We start from the raw sequence: 17,566 nt of genomic DNA on the forward strand, positions 1-17,566 counted from the left end.
TCTCATACCAGGAGTGTTCACATTCTGTGCAGGGTTATGACTATAAGGGAAAACTGTGTGCTTGAACAGTACATACTGTCTGGTCGTAACATTTTATGATTTACTTCACCAAGATGGTACAGCATATACAGTAAAAGTGAACATATTGCATTCCCCTTTCTATCATTATGATAATTTCCATTCGAAAGGATCACCGTGGACAGTATAATAGGCTCAGTTTGAACTGATCTGATATACCCAGAGACTATTATTACAGAGCCTGAGATGCTGGTTATATGAAACATTCATTAGGGGAATAAATTAAGTGATGAGTTGTCCTCTCCCAGATGTTCTTGGGAGGATTTTTTATTGATTTTATTTTTGGTAAAAGAGGAAAAATGCCATTGGAAAAACAATGATAAAAATACCTGTCTTAGGTGACTTATCATTGAAGTGTCCTTTTGACTAGGAATACTGTGCCAAGCAAGTCAAGCCTGCACCTCCTTCCTGACCGCCTCAAACACTAATTTTAGGAAAATGATGTTAAAGACGAGGCATTGCCATCTCCTTTGCTGCTGCACCCTCTGGACCATGGAGTCTTTCCATCAGACTTGAAGCTGAACCTTCCACACGTGTTTTTTGACTTTCCTATCTGTAGCTCCAGCTTTGCACTTAAGAAATCATTCATTCTTTCGTTCATTCGCTGAGAGGCCGGATGGTATAATGGCTGAAGAGCTGACTTCAGAGTCAGGAAGACCTGGCATTGACTCCTGCCTCTGATGCATACTGATTCTGTGACCCTGGGCAGGTCACTTAATTTTACAGTGTTCCAAGCAACTCCAAATGATTATAAGTTGCAGAAGTCACTGGTATTCATTGATATAGAGATCTTCCTAACTATAAGTTTTCTGCACTCATGAAATCACAGTTCTGACCAAAAAAAAGAAAGTATGTTTTAGTTTATTACTGGTATTTTAACTAATGTTTTATTTTTCCTCAATTGTATGTTAAAACAATTTTTAACATTTTTAAAAAGTTTTGAGTTCAAATTTTTATCCTCTCCCTCCCTTCTTTGCCTCTCCCTTCTCTGAAACGGTGAGCAATCCAATATAGGTTATACATAAACAATAATGCAAAACATTGCCATGTTAGTCGTTTTGTACAAGACTTGAACAACAAAAAAGAAAGAAAGTGGAAACTAGTGTGCTTTGGTCTGTATTCAGACAGTATCAGCTCTTTCTCTGGAGGCAGGTAGGATGCTTCATCGTTAGTCCTTTGGGACTGTCTTGGATCAGTCACTGCACTGCTGGGAACAGCTAAGTGATTCACAGTTGATCCTTGTGCAGTTGTGCTGCTGTTTTTTGTGTACTGTGTTCTCCTGGTTCTACTCACTTCATTTTGCATCAGTTCATGTTAAGTGTTGGATTGAAGGGTACGCAGTTTTGTAGCCCTTTGGGATATAAAAGTAATTCTAAATTGCTCTCCAGAATGGTTGGGTCACTTCACAATTCCTCCTCCTCCTCCTCTTCTCTAAAACAATGGGGGCTCATTTCCAGTGTCTAAGACTTTTCTTATCAACCTTACATAGTTTCCAAACTTATATGACAGAACTCATAACATTTTACATACTAATATATGTATTATTCACTTCCTTCTCATCCTTCTCAATGGTATTCATATAGGATTGGCCTGGGATAAGTCACTGTCCTACAATTATTCTTTTCTATTTAATGTTCTAAATACTTGCACAATTGGAAAAATGAATGCTTTTCATAATAACTCTTTGTATCCTGCAGAGATGCTTTGCATAAGTGTTACCATTTCTTTGTGTAATCTGTAGTAATAAGCCTGGTGTCTTTACCCTTCTGTAGTTTTTGGTGGTGATGACCTGAGGTTGAATCAATAAAATAAGCCCTCCCGTTTCTATAAACAAATGTGCACAACTCTGACATATGTTTGATGCTTCTTTATTGACCTCATGTTGGTTGAGTTCATGTCAACATTGCCCATCATGGAGCTTTATAGTTTCACTGGCTTTCCTAGGCAAGTCACTTTTGATTCCATCCTACAAACTCAGTGACTTATTCCTATTGAAAGCCTTCATTATTGGCAGTAGGGGAGCAGGGGGATGATGTCGGGTATATTGTCAAAGAATTTCTGTAGATTTTAAACTTCTTATCATGTGCTGTGAGGATTTCTATCAATTCTCTTCTTCGTTTTCGATGAGAATGTATTAATTATTTCTGATGATAAGAATGATGATGAATCATGGCTCTGGTTTTCACTCTTTAGTAGAATTTTAGCAGGTGGATAGAGCAGTGGATGGCCCTGGAGTCAGGGGGACCTGAATTCAAAACCAGCCTCAGACACTTACTAGCTGTGTGACCCTGGATAAGTCACTTCACCCTGTTTGCCTCAGTTTTCTCATCTATAAAATGAGCTGGAGATGGAAATAACAAACCCCTTCAGGATCTTTGCCAAGAAAATCCCAAATGGGGTCACAGGGTCAGATACGACTGAAACAACTCAACAACAACAAAATTGGAAACCAGAAGTTTCAGTGTATATGTCTTTGTACCATCACTATAAAAAGATAGCAAATTTAGGGTAAGATGCTAACATTTTTTAAGGAATATGAGTTTTTCCCTTTAGGCTAATGTTAATTTAGTAGAGGAAACATTCTGAAGTGGCAGAGGTCAAGGAGGAGAATATCATGTATCTTCCCACTGTTTGGTGTACTGCTGTGTAGCACAGTAATACGGGAATGACAACTCTTTTATGTATTCCTGTTTGGCGATGTACGCTGCATCCTACATCAGAATTATTCAAGGCACACAGATCCTATCACTACGCTGTTTACAATTTACTTTTCCAGTGATTTCTAGACACATTTATCTGCTACCTATGTAGGCACCTGCCTACCTCATAGAATAGTAACCTTTTGTTTGTTTCAAATAAACACTTAAACCTTTAGAGTAGAGAACCTGGTGGGAAAAGAGGGAGAATTTTTTTTCCTCTGAGGCTTTGTAAAGCACATTGGTGTAACTTGTGGAACTGAAAGGGCAAAAGTATTAGACTTTTACAAATGTAAATATTTTCTTTTTGATACTTTTCAATAATTCATAAACTTGTATCATGTTAGTACTACTAAGTAATAATCTTGTAAACAGTTGTTTTCTATGTAACTCCGATTTATGTGTATTAATACTGCTTTAACAGCTGTGTGTAATTTTTATTGTTGTTGTTGAGTTGTTACAGACGTGTCTGACTCTTCATGATTCCAACTCGGAGTTTTCCTGGCAAAAGAACAATAGACATTATCTGATGATTGTATTCGAGAGAAATCAGTCAGTTAATATGAGCTGAGTACTTGGGATTGGGTCCTTTGATAATACACGTATATTGCTGGTTTATGGACTGAGGAACATTTGCATTTGTAAATTATCTTTGTTGTAGTTATCATTGTACTCACAGACCAAGTGCAAAATGTTCATGTTTGTGTGCACTTGTATAATGTTTAAAAAAATATGCTCTCCAACAAGGTAAATTTCTCTTAAAAGGCTCCTTTGCTCTAAGCTTGAGTCTCCATTCTCTGGACTCTGTAGATGTCTGTGGGGAAGCCATCCCAGATTTTCTTCAACATGCTACCTTAGTAAAGATCTACTTATAAAAGCTAATTAAATCTGATTGGGTAATAGTGATCAGCTGATGATTCATGTGGGAAGGACACCGTTCATGACCTCTAGCACTAGAAAACCCTAGCCCCCAGAACTCTGAAGGGATCTAGTCCACCATGGCAAATGGGCAAATGGGAGAGTAGCCCCAGAACCTGGACCGTGTGGATCTTCTCGATAGGATGGTGACTTCAGGTGAAAGAGAGGTGGCAGAGTTTTTGATCCTATTTTCTTTGTGTTTGAGAGGAATAAAGGAATATCAAAAAATGGTGCTTGGGGTGGGCGAGAAGAAGCCAATGAACAGCACAGAGAAGGCAGAGCTGCTCCATTTTTCTGTTTTCTCTGTAAAGGAGCATGGCCCTGGGACCGGGAGGCACAGCCCAACTAATAGCCAAAATGCTATGCTGAAGATCCCTGAGCAGTTCTAGTTTATGGCAAGAGGCCACAGCAGGGAGAAGGGAGAATATTGTTTTGCTTTTCAAGAGGGAAGACAATAGAACCTGAAAATGGCAGAACAGTGAATTGTCTTCTAATTCCTGATCAAATTTGATAATGAATTGTTGATTACTGAACATCCAGAAAAAGGGAGCACCCACATGGCTTCTGGACCTAGCCCAGTTTCCTCTTTTGAGGTCACTAGTCTGTATGTGGCGGGGGTGGGGCGGGGGGAATTGCCACAGATCTAGTGTACTAGGCTTTTTCAGAACAATTGACAAAAGTCTTTCCTGGTATTCTGGTGGTAAAGGCAATGTAATGTGATAGAGTCCTGGGGTTGGTACCAGAGGATCTAGTTTGGAGAGTCAACTGTTTCTGCCTGTATGACCTTGGTCAAGTCACTTATCTGAGCCTCAGTTTCTTTATCTGCATATTGAGGGAGTTAAGCTCTTTATGTGATGTCCCTTTGAGACCCAGATCTATGATCCTATGTAAAGATAAATGTAGCTTAGATGACAGTGCAGTTAGGTGGTTTTTGAACTGATCCAATGGTCAGATGCAGCAAGTGGTTGTTCTTGGCTTGATGACAACTCAAGAAGTTTCCGTGGAGTGTCCTAGCAATCTGTGCCTGTTCCTGTGCTAAGACAGGCCACAAACTGCATGACAGAATCAGAAGCCATAAAGATCTTCAATAGCCTAAGACAGCAGAGGTGTCAAACATATACAAATGGGGGCTAAGGATCCCTACAGGCTGGGCATAGGCTTAGAAACGTACACATCTTTACATATTTCTTTTTATTATACATCAACACATTAAAATCAGACAGGAACTACGTTTTAATCTGGTTTGGTTGTCATTTGGGAGTGTTGTAGGCCACATGGGCCTAAAGGTGGTATGTTTGACGCCTCTGGTCTAAGACACTGGGCTCAAATTAATTAAATAAAATTAAATTTATTAGGGTTAAATGTAAAGTCTTATATTTGTGTTCAAAAAATCAGATTTGCAATAAAAAGTCGGGGAGGCATCCCTATCCAGCAATTTTCTTGAAAAATACCTGAGAGTTTCAATGGATCACAGCTGCAGTATGAATAAACAATGTGAGATGGGGTTCCAAAAAGCTGATGCAATCTTGGACTGCACTAAGAGAGACATAGCTTCCAGTCACAGGGAGTAATCATCCTTCCTTATTTTCTTATCAGACCACATCTAGAGTATTGTGTTCAGTTCTGGATGCCAGATTTTAGAAAGGGCACCGATAAACTGGAAAGAATCTAGAGAAAAGCAAGCAGAATGAAGAGCCTCAGTTCATTTCCTATGATAATGGCTTGAAGGAATTGAAGATGTTTAGCCTGGGGGGGAAGAGAAAAATCAGGGAGGATGTAGTAATAATATTCCAGTACTAGAAAAGCTGTCTTGTCAGAAAGGATTCGATTTATTTTGTTTGGCCCCATGGAGCAGTAGGAAGAGCTGGTGGGGAAAAGCTGTGGAGGGACAGGCATTGGCTCCGTGTGAGGAAAGTGCCCTCACAATTAGAGCTATCCTAAGGGGAATGGGCTGCTTTGGGGGTGGGTAGGTATTGGGTTCACCCTCTTTGGAGGTCTTTCAGGGGTGGGGAACCTTCTGCCTTGAGGCTACATGTAGCCCTCTAGGTGCTCAAGCGTGGCCCTTTGACGGAATCCAAACTTCACAGAACAAATCCCCTTAATAAAAGGATTTGTTCTATAAAACTTAGATTCAGTCACAAGGCCATACTTGAGGACCTAGAGGGCCACATGTGGCCTTGAGGCTACAGGTTCCCTACCCCTGGGCTAGATGGTCACTTGTCATCATGACCAGGTGACTGCTGAGGACGAATCCCTTTCCAATCAGAAATTCTGCCATATTTGACTCTGTGAGTGAGCCTATTTAGTGTGGAGAAGATATAGGGGAAACATGAGGGTGGTCTTTAAGTATTTAAATAGCTGTTATGAGAAGGATTCCTTTGGTTCTCTCCAGAACCAGATGCAAAACAACAGCAATGAGTGACAGTTATGGAGGCCAATTTACACTTGATAGTAGGAGACCCTTTGTGACAATGAGAATTGCCCCTAAATGAGGTGGACTGCCCTGGGGATCAGTAGGCTGTGGGGGTTGGAGGCAGGATATCTTTGGAAGGGGGGGGGGTATATTAGGAAGGCAGAATTTATGATTTCAAGGAGAATCTCATATGTGCCTAAAAGGTCCGGAACCGCAGGATACAAGGAATTCTCTAGGCAGAAGGCAGGAGAACTAAAGCATGTATTTACACTCCACAATAACAAGCCCACAAACCAGCATCCCCATTTTGATATTTTCATCAAAAGCTTCCAGGCCCAATAAGTCCGCCTTACAAGGGTAACCAGGAGGCCGCAGAGAAGCGAGATGGTATAAGGCAAAATCGTATACATGCTTCCCCTCTACGGAAAGAAGATTACCCACTAGCCTCTAGTCAGCTCTGCTACCGGCAGCTCAGCTTCGGCTGTAGGTGTCTCTGGCTCCAACCGGAAAAGGAAAGGAGGATCTTCAAGCTGTCCTCTCCCCTCTTATAGAGTTTTTGACATCATCAAGCACCGCCTGAACGACCAGGGCCGATTGGTTCTTGACTTGGCCCTTCCCCCTAGCATAGACCACGTTAACACACTTCCCCTCAGCCAGCCCCACGACTCATCACACAGGAAGTTCTGGTCCTGCCCCGGAAGAGCAAGCCCCAGCGTTCAGGGAAGCTCAACGAGGCAAGCTGAGTCATTCAAAGAAAACAAAGTCCATTCTGGCTACAGGGGGACTTCTTAGGGGAGGCATTCTAGTGGAGACCCAGCTTCCTTCACAGGTGTGCTGTGACGAATTGTGCTTTGTAACCATAAAGTGCCATAGACATGTGAGTTATTATAAACAACATGACCTTTATTTCTTTTACAAAACAATGCTAATTGTTAAATATTATTTAATTAATTTAATTAATTAATTTAATTATTATTTAATATAATATTTATTTTTTATAATTTTTTCTTTATATTTTTAGAATTAGAGATTTAAGCACACAATTAGAAAACCAACAAAAAAAATTTCAGAGTGTGAACGAAGAAATGAGACATTTTCAAGATGAGCTAAAAGTCGCACATAGACAGTTACAACAGAACAGGTAAGATCTCCCTAAGGGAGAAATGGCTAATTAAAATATTTCAATAAAAGGACCATAAATGTAGTAGTGTATTGATTAAAAAATAGTGTCATTGTGGCTTTTCTTAAAAGATTTCAGATCATGCTGAGAATATTCTTTCTGAACTTTATGGGATTAGAAAAATGTAAATGTTGCCTTAGTTTATTTCCTATAATTAAAATAATTGTGTATTAGCATGAATTTATTATCTTAACCACATTCAGCATGATGATCAATTGGTAGAAAATGACTAGAATGAGCCAAATTTTAGAGGTAATGCTCTATATTTTTAAGTTTCGCCATTTCAAAGCACCAGGGAAGGGGGCTGTTACTGCTCCTCCCAAACACACAGGCTGGAGTTAATCACACTGAAACAGTGAAGTGTGTTCTCAAAAGGCTGAATATTTGCTTTTCTAATCAGAGATGAATAAACCGGGCTGATTTTTCCCTAAAGTGTGGCTGCTTTTAGAATTTAGTAATTTCAGTCAACTTTTGTCCTTAAAACATGAAACATGAGCATTACAGATGGCCATTTGTTCAGGGTACCTGAAAGTATGCCTAATAAGTAGGAAGAATGCTCATTTTACTTATTTTTGTACCTTTGGGGAACATAGTACAGTAAAAACTTCTCCAGATTGGGAATGTTTTTGTTTTGAAACAGACTCTACCCCCAAGTACCTGTTAGAGCCTGCCTCTGATGCCTTACCATGATGCAGAGTTGATCCTGGGTTCCCAAAGGTGATGCTGGAGGAGGCTGAGTTTTGGCAGGGTTCTACTGAACTGGAAAGACGTCCAGACCTAGACCTGATGGAAACGGGATGTCTGTTTTCCAGGGACCAGCCTTGGAAATATGAAAGGCTCCTTACTAGGAAACTGGTCACTAGGTGATGAATTCTTTTTTTTTTTTCTGTCACAGCAGCTCGCGAAAACTGTCTGCCCCTAGGCATGGGAAGATTGTGATTTGAGTCAGTGAAGGGAGTATCCACACTGAGGACATTATGGTGCCTTAACGTATTGGAGTGCCATGATGCAATTCACGGTGATAATTTTCAGGTCTCTTACTCACAGATTGACAGCCATTCCCTGGTTTCAAGCATGTTGGCTATTGAAGGCCCTACCTCATCACCCTTCCTAGATTGCAGTCCCAGCTGTGTGTCAAGGTGGTGTGGCCCCTGGGCATTGAGGAGATCCCACTTGGGAGCTTCCTCTCTCTCCCCTGATCACCACCACCTAACTTAGTTAGAACCTGGATTCTTCTTTTCAAACCTTTCTCCTTCTGGAATCTTCTGTCAGTAGCTACTGTTCTTTATTCTCCATTGTCATTAAGATAGATAGGAAATGACAGTATATTTTCAAAGTTAAGAACTGATCCTACATTATTTGTGTAGCAGCCTTGCCCCAGGAGGAGATGGGTAAGTCTCTGACCCCTTGGTATTCATGTGCAAGAGGGAAGCTCCTTTAGTTACAGCAGGAACCACATGAGCCTAGGTTTAGGGAGGGGACATAGATAGAAGGAAGACAGACTGAAGTTGGTCCCACTGGCAGTGACCAGGCAGATAGTGATGGGGACCCTGGAGTGTCAGAGAAACCTGTGAGGGCCCCAAGAGGGAAGAAGATGATGCTAGGCAGTGATGGAGACAGCAAATTGCATGGGGCCCTAGAAAGAAGCCTGGACCTCATTTGCCATCACCCTGGAGGAGAAGAGGTCACTTCAGCTGGGAGAATGAGCTCCATACAGTCCCTGGAGGGAAGCATCCAGCACCAGGAAAGGGGACATTGAAATAGCAGCAGAGGAACAGAGGGCGAAGGGTAAGAAAGATGACTCCAGCAGAGAGCCCTGGCCCTGGAGACAATTAGGGGTAAGGATTGCATTGGTCCTTGTGGGAAGCATAGTGTCCATTTATTAACTATTGTATAAATAAATCATTTTCCATATTTAATGCTCATTAGCTAGAGCACTTGCAGGAGACCTGAGGGCCATTTCTGAAAAGCAAAGCGAACTGTATACTGGGGTTCTCAAGATTTCACAGAGTTACAGAATGTGAGAGTTGGGAGAGATTGACCATTTGGCACAATCCATGCATCAAATGAATATACACTGTGAAATAGCCAATGAGTAGTTGACTTTCCTCTGCTTGAAAACCTCTAAGGAGGATAGCTCTTCTTGGGTCACAGATTTCCCTGGCTGGGGGTAGAAATCAGATTTGTAGAAGTGGTCCTCCTAAGACTGTAGACAAGGCCACTGATCAGAAGAGTCACTCCAAAATTTGCAGAAATTGCCTCTTCAGGTCCCATGTTCTACTCTTTCACCACTTCATTAGGCTTCAATATTCTTTATGATACTTTGGGAATATGATTTGGAAAATAAAAAGCCCCATTAAGCCTGTTTGATTTATGAAGTGTGTGTACGTATAGAGGGGCTGTGTTGAGCAGTCGTGGGGGTCATATGACAGGACCCAAGCTTCTGGGTTTGGGGGTCAGGGGAAAGGTTTCTCAGAAGGAGAGGGACAGAGAGAGAGAGGGAGGTGGGGGGGGGGAGAAAGAGAGGGGGAGGGAGAAAGGGAGAGAGGGAGAGAAGGAGAGAGGGGGAGAGAGACAGAGAGAGAGAGAGAGAGAGAGAGAGAGAGAGAGAGAGAGAGAGAGAGAGAGAGAGAGAGAGAGAATGTGAGAGAGAGAGAGAGAATGCGAGAGAGAGAGAGAGAATGCGAGAGAGAGAGAGAGAGAGAATGCAAAGGAGGTAAGAGAGCCCTTCCCATATTTCACAAATCTTGCCTAAAGCAGACCCTGTCCCCTGCCCTCTTCCAGAGATTTGGGAGGTGCTTCTTGACACTTGTCCGGGCAGGCAAACGTGTATGTGTGTGTGGAACGGATTATGGGACTGTGTGTTGATAACCATAAGATCCTGAAAAGGATGGGGTGAGGGGAGAACAGAGGAGGGTGCTTCTGAGGAACTAGTCCAGAACTAGCTGTGCCCATCAAAATGGCATGAAATCCTCATAGCACATCATGTCCATAGAGCCTGGCATGTGAAGAACTTAGTGGGAGTGGGGGCGGGGTTAGGGGGTGGTGCATGGCCAGATAGCACAAAGACCTGGTAAAGCAAAACATAAATTAAAGAAATGGATCATCAATAGGGCATTCTTGGAAGCTGTTTGATGTCATGTTTTTTACATATGAGTTCTATATTTGTGCTTCGGTTATTGCATGACTGACTGTATACCACCCTGCTTCTTAACCATGGAAGTCACATGTTCTCTCTCACCTATGGCTTTCTGAAGAGAGTGGGGAGAAAACTCAACTTGGTCTCTGATTTAATGCCTTGAATACGTTACAGATGAATTAAGTATTTGTTGAGTGACTGACTGAGTCACTGGAAGGAGGATTGTACACGCCTGGATTTGTCAGACAGCTACCAGCTGGGAACCATCAATGGTTTGCTGACATTCTTCCTGTCTCTCCAAGAGATATCAGGATCCCTGCCTGTATCTGGATATTCTGGGCATGTAAATAAGCAGTTCTCCTCCTGAGTTCTTCTAAAAGTGAACAGCATTGTTTTTGGAGGGACATAATTTTTAAATGTACATAAATTACATTTATGTACATAATGTACATTTAAATGTATATAATTTTTAAATGGTACAACAAGAATTGGGCAATTCAGAAGTCTCAGCCCCTCTGAGTATTTGCCTGCATAGAAAAGCTATGTTAGAACCAGGGTCAAAGGAAGGGGATGCGATTGCCTGCTTTGTAGAAGGTTGGAAACATACAGATAGAAGGAGTGTTAAGGATGCTTGAGTCCAATACCATCATTTGGCAGATGAAGAAACTGAGGCCAGAGAGATGAAGAAACCCTCCCAAAGTCACACAGATTGTTGATTAGCAACAGAGCTGATGCTAGAACCAGGTCTAGCTCTGACTCATTTCTGTGTTGGATATGTGCATTAGTGAGATGCTGCTATTGCATTCAGCTAGTTATTTGCAGAAACACTGGGATGGTTTCCAATCCTTTCTTTCTTTTTGAAGAAGAGGACTAGCCACTTGGCTGCCAGTGAGTTTGAATTGTGAGCTATTAGAATCAAGAAATGCCTGGTGATGCCTAGTTTGGAAACATTCAGAGCAGCCTTCCTGTGGGCAGAGTAGGCACCTGCTCTGATTGAGGACCCCACAAGGTCTCTGTGCTATCTCACTAGCCCTCTGCCACAGAGCTCCAAGGTCACCTATTAGAGATTTTTTTTGTTTGGGTTACTTCTAAAATGCAAATCCTTTCTCCTAAATTAAATTATTTTTATTAGTCATTGATACCTTATTGTGAGTTTCTTTCCTACGAATTTTCCTCAGTGACAGCAATTGGATGACAGAGCGCTAAAGGAATGAGTATGTTGGTGAGAGGATAGCAAAGGAGAGACTCATGTGAGAAGAGGACATTGCCTGGCTAGAAGCCCTCCTTGGGCATCAGAATGGCACCTCCTTCTTGCTAGCAAAGCTGATAGGAAAAGAAAAGGACCAGGGAGGGCCCCCCAATTCACCTGATTTGCAGAATGTTGTCCCTGCCTGGGAATGTTTTATTACTGCCAGGAGAGACGGTGACATCCGTTAGTGGCCTGGGGTCATCTGAAGTACATCCAGCTGGAGGTGGTTCCCATCATCTTTCCTCCCTTCTTTTGAGAGGGCTTGAACAAAATTGTGAATGTGTGAAATAGGAAGACCAGTGAGTCCATCTGCTTCCAGACTTTCTTTACTTCCCTTTTCAGATTCTTCTCCATTTTCTGCCTTCCTTCAGGTACCCAGACCCCTGGGATGCTTCTGGCTCCCCAAAGCAATTCTCCATCTGTCTTGCCCTCCCTGCCACCCATAATCTGCCAGCACTCTGTCTTATTCCGTGAGGACCCAGGTCTCAGAGGCCATGAATTAGTGCTCATTATTCAGTTACCTTCCTTCCAAAGTCACATTTGCATTTTAGCATGCTACATAGGGACAGGCTTGTATAGCAGAAAGACAATAGGACTAGGAGTCAATAACCCTGGATCCTAGACCACACTTTATCATTAACTAACTCAGTGTGCATATGGAGGCAGTGAGGAGATACAGTGGATAGAGAAGGGGTACTGGAGTCAGGAAGACCTGAGTTCCAATCCAGCCTCAGACATTTACTAGCTGTGTGACTCTCTCTAAATCATTTAATCTCTATCTGCCTCAGTTTCTTCATCTGTAAAATAGGAACCATAATAGTACCTAGCTTTTGGAGTTGCGAAGAGGACAATATTTGTGAGATAATATTTCTGAGTAGATTGGCCCATAGAAAATATTGGCACTCAATAAACACTTAATCTTTTGCTTTCTCTATGTACAAATGACTCTATTTTCTCATCTACCAGCTTTCTAATCTATAAAATAAGAGGGAGGTCCCTTTGGAATCTAACATTTGATGGTCAATTTAAAAAATTATTAATAGGCAAGTATATATTATTCTAATTTGTATGGTATTTAATTTGATATTTCTGGAATTATTAATTTTTTTATTTTGTGCTTCATTTTTCCTTAATTTCTTTCAAGAACAAAAAGATACTATTTTCATATATTTTGAAATGCTATCAGTACCTTGATGTCTGTGAGCAAACCAAGTACAACAAAATTATAGAGAATTCCTTTGGGAACATAAGGGCTTGATGAGCTGACTTCTGGGGATTCAGAGAAAGGGATGGAAGCATGAAGGGGTAGGTGCCATCAAAGCCCATTCACACCTCAGAACATCAAGGAATCCAGTTGAAGTTGAAGAAATGAACAAACAAAAAAGGGACGCTAACACATGATGGGGGAAAATAAGTTGAGTTTAAATCTCCAGAAATTTCACAAACGTTTGTTAATTATCTAATATGGGAACAGCATTGTGCTGGGCTACAGAGACAAAAATGAAACCCTCCCCAACCTCAAGGAGCATATACTCTATGGACTTGCATTTTATTCTCTAGTTGTTTACAAATGATTCCTGACAGTCTGTGGATGTCCTGTGAAGGGAGACTCAGGGATCTTGAAGGCTCCACTGGTAAGGTGCCTGTTCTAGTAGTGTCTGTCAAGCTAGCAGGTTCCAAGGATGGTGTCAGGCAAGTCCTTTGGCCAGACACCAATCCAACTTTGGATAAGTTTATCATCCCCAGTGGTCGCTAACACCAAAATCTTTTCCGTCCATCTCAAGAGCCTCTGTTTCCTGAGGCAATGGAGATGTGTGTCAGCTGATGGAGGTCTCTCACTGATTGAGGTGCCATATAACCACTAGGTAGGGCTACACCTTTGAATGTTGGCCATCATCTGCCAGCCAGTCCTGTTGCCCAGGTTTCTGTTGTTGTGTTCAACTCTTCACAAACTCCATTTAGAATTTTGTTGGCAGAAATACTGGAATGTTTTGCCATTTTCCTTCTCCCCCTCATTTTACTGGTAAAGTGACTTGCCCAGGGTCAGAGAGCTAGTGAATGTCTGAGGCTGGATTTGACCATATAAAAATGGCAGTCTATCCACTGCACCCCCTAGGTGCCTGCCCCTGTTTCTTCAGATCAGACTAAAAGATTATACACGTTAAGAGCAGTCTGGATTCTAATACATGTGGCAAAATTACCTAATTACTTAAACTTCTTTGAGAGTAGCGACCCTGCTATAAACTTGAGAAAAATGACTCCATAGGCTGATATAGAGGAACCACTTCTGGTTCCTCTATTTCAGCACTAAGAGAGTTGTGGAGGGAAAGAGGGACCTACCCGGCAAAAGAAAGCCAAACAGATGTGAACAATCCATTGGAAAAGTTGGCCATAGGATTTACAACTTATCTTAAAACAGCATGTCCTCGAGAGTCAGTTGTATCCTCTTGTACTGATACGGAGGAGAATTCTCATGGGATCTAATCTGGGAATCTGAGAGAAGGTAATCAGAGCATCCTTCACCTGTATTATTAGAGACTGTTTTCGGAAAACATGAGAGCCAGTCTCTTAGAGGAGCACTGAACTACGGCCAAGGAGATCTTTAGGTCACGTAGCTCTTTTCAAGTTTTTCTCTTAATGGCTTAATTGCAATCAGGCTTAATCATCTAGCCTCCAGCAAGGCTTTGTTCCTGCTCAGCATTTCCCCTGACATCATTTCCAATCAGCCTCTTGGAAAGAAGCAATTGTAAACAGGTGGACTGTGGCTTGGTGCAGCGTACTCAGGGTGTCCTTGAGGAGCTGAGAGGAGCTGTGGAAACCCTATGTGATTCCCTTCTTTCTGCCACCCTTCCTGGGTCTGTCCCCCGCCCCCCCCCCCCAAAGCCACTCCTCTCCTTGCCTTAGGCCAGATGATCTCAGCCCAACACAAGGCTGTACGTCAGCCGATCCATGAGCTCCTGCAGTGGGCTCCTCTCCAAAGGTGCAGACCACAGCCTATCAACAATCTCTGCTGCTGTGACCTGATCCATGTCCTCCCAGAGGATCTAAGCAGTCAATCGTCAGTCAGTGAGCACTGATTAAGCATATAGTATGTGCCAGTCACTGAGCGAGAAAACAGCCCCTGCTCTTGAGGCTCTCAGTCTTAATAGCAGAGACAATCTGCCTGTGTCAACAGTTAAGGTAGAAACAGGATTTAGACAGGGTGAATGGGAAATAATCTTACGGAGCAGACACTGGAGCTTTGGCTGAGACTTGAAGGGAACCAGGGAAGGTCAGAGGCAGACATGAGCAGGAAAACATCCATCCTCAGCCCCAGAAACTTTCCTCTGATGCCTCATTGTGTTATGGAGGGAGCCAAGGTCCTCAGGTCTGTGCCAATGGAGTGAGTCCTCTGACAGCGTCTACCAAATGGGAAGGCTTCCCATGGATCCTGGCCACAGACTAAGCTGCTGGGCTGCTGCCTGAGAGGCAGGCTGGTCGAGGACAGGAGGCACAGCCCCGTGGATGCTCTCCTGGGGTATGGGGCAGCTCATGGCCCTTAGTGAGGTAGCTCCTTCGAGATAAGACTCTACCAATGCAGTCTATACTTTCTCTGCCTGTGGCCCCAGGACCCCAGGGCCCCATGGGTGGTTTGGGCCAAAGGTGGGACCTACACCCAGGTCCTCTTGGCCCTGAGTCCGGCTCCTGGCTCCACCGCACTGGGCTGCCTCTCCTTCCTGCTCTGACAATTCACATAAAGATGTGATCGACCGATAGCTTCCTGATCCTCTCAGAGGTATCTGCATTTTAAACATAAAATATTTTGCTAACCCTCAATTAATTTATAATTGGTAAAATCTATATAATGAATCATATCCAGAACGATCATACAATTTACATGGTCATGTCAATTAGGAACAGAAAAGTTCTAATGCTAAATCTTAATGCTAATAATGCTAAAGTCCTAGTGCTAAAAATAGCATTTGTGCTTTTAAAAAACATTAAAATGTATAGGAACAGAAAGATTTTTCTTTACTATGGTAAAAATTTTCATGGGATTTCAGACAAGTTTTTTTTTTCATACTTCAGTGATGTAGAACTATTAGAATGGAGAAACTTGGAAGCATTCTCACTAAGAATGACTGAAAAGTCAGATTGTCCACTCACTGTTAACATTTCTGTTTGACTCAGTCCTTTTTGATGCCTTTTTATGGAATGGAGGTGATCCTGGACTCTCAAAAGTCTCTAACTGGAGACCAAGTTCTGGTAGATACCACTAGGTGAGGAAATCTTTGCTTACAGGCCTGACAACTGACCATTCCTTTGCTCCCTGAGGACTTAATGCCACCAAAGGAAAAGTATGCCCTCATCAGAAGGCTGACAAGCAGGTGTTGAATTTAGTGTTGGTCATAGCAACTAATGAACTTGAGAGAGGTTGCAGCCTGCTTGCATCACTGCAGGGAGCATGGCTCTTTTGAAGTAGTGAAATGACTTAGAAATAATGTGGAAGTGGGGCAGCTAGGTGGTGCAGTGAGTAGAGCACTAGCCCTAGAGTCAGGAGGACCTGACTTCAAATCCGACCTCAGACACTTGACACATGCACTAGCTGTGTGACCTTGGGCAAGTCACTTAACCCCAATTGCCCTGCCAAAACAAACAAACAAAAAAAGAAATAATGTTAAAGTAAAGGAGGAAGTATTAATAACAGATTTGAAAATAGTTTTTGCTTGTAGGTGGCACAGCTGTCTATTCAGAAAATTTGTAATAGCACAAAGCTGTAATACTCTGTCTAGTTATTGGGGAATGACTGACGGAGTTGTGCTAGGTTAATGTCAGAGAATATTCCTGCATCATAAAATATATGACTATGGAGACTGTAGAGAAATGAGGAAAGACAAAGATACATAAAGCAAACACTTTGAAATTCTTGAATTGTTTGGCTCAAGATTATATTTTATTCCTCCAGTTTGTTGATCTGAAGGAAGTCAGAGAACACCTGAAAGACAGTGTATTGAGCTGAGCTTGATCACTTTTTACTGGAAAATGGACCATAGAAAGTCAGAAACAAATTTTACCCAAAGGGTGAAATTGATTATTACATTATGTGCCAGCTGCTTATAACCATGTACAAAGGTTTTTTAGAATCTGGAACCTGTAAACCAAGTTTCATAGACACTTAGAGACTGTCTAGTCCATCCCCTGAATTTTAGAGATGAGAGACTGGAGGACCGGAAAGGGAAGTGACTTTGGTCCAAGATAGTCTGGTAATAAGCAGCAGAAGCAAGATTCAAGCTTGGGTCTGCTGGCTCCCACCTGCATCAGCCTACTTTTCCTCATATTTTTCCCTGCCAAAGTATTTGCCATTCTTGTGTAGGCACAGCCACAGAATGTGTGGATTCCATTTTTTTTTAACTACAAACTTTGTTCTAAACCATCTTAAAAATTTTGAGTATTTTTGAGTGTCCAGAATACGGAGGAAAAAAAGAACCTTTGTTGTTGAGGAAATTACAAATAAAGATTGAGATCATTAACTATTTCTTCTTGGATTTCAGATAATATAATAAAAAAGAAACTAAAAGTGGTAAACTAGAGTGTTAAATTATTTTCTAATAGAATCAGTCATTGTCACTTTCCAAATCTGAAAAACTCCTGCTGATCTCATTTCTTTTCCTTGCAGTAAGAAGCTGGAGCAGCACCACACGATACACAAGAAGACACTTATGTTACTCAGGTTTTCTAAGAGAGAACTCGCGAGCATTAAAAATGAAGTTGCTTACACGCTGCAGAACTGGGTTTCCCTGAGTGAGGAAATGGCGCTACAGATTCAACACATCAGTGAAGGAGCGGTTTTGACAGGTTTGTGGCATCCCTGTGAGGACAGAATGGCCTCTTTTTGCAGTGGTGGAACATGAGT

The 17,566-nt window shown here is 42.0% G+C and overlaps 1 protein-coding gene across 1 annotated transcript in view; it reads left to right on the forward strand.

Moving 5' to 3' along the window:
- The window catches only part of LEKR1 (leucine, glutamate and lysine rich 1), a 174,723-nt gene that overhangs the window by 70,547 nt on the left and 86,610 nt on the right, over positions 1–17,566 (forward strand). The window contains exons 3-5 of the mRNA XM_036753736.1: positions 7,127–7,231; positions 9,538–9,552; positions 17,330–17,508. Of these exons, the coding sequence (XP_036609631.1) occupies positions 7,127–7,231; positions 9,538–9,552; positions 17,330–17,508 (299 nt within the window). The remainder of the gene's footprint in view (positions 1–7,126; positions 7,232–9,537; positions 9,553–17,329; positions 17,509–17,566) is intronic.

The sequence above is a fragment of the Trichosurus vulpecula genome, chromosome 4 (assembly GCF_011100635.1).
Source record: "Trichosurus vulpecula isolate mTriVul1 chromosome 4, mTriVul1.pri, whole genome shotgun sequence".
NCBI lineage: Eukaryota > Metazoa > Chordata > Mammalia > Diprotodontia > Phalangeridae > Trichosurus > Trichosurus vulpecula.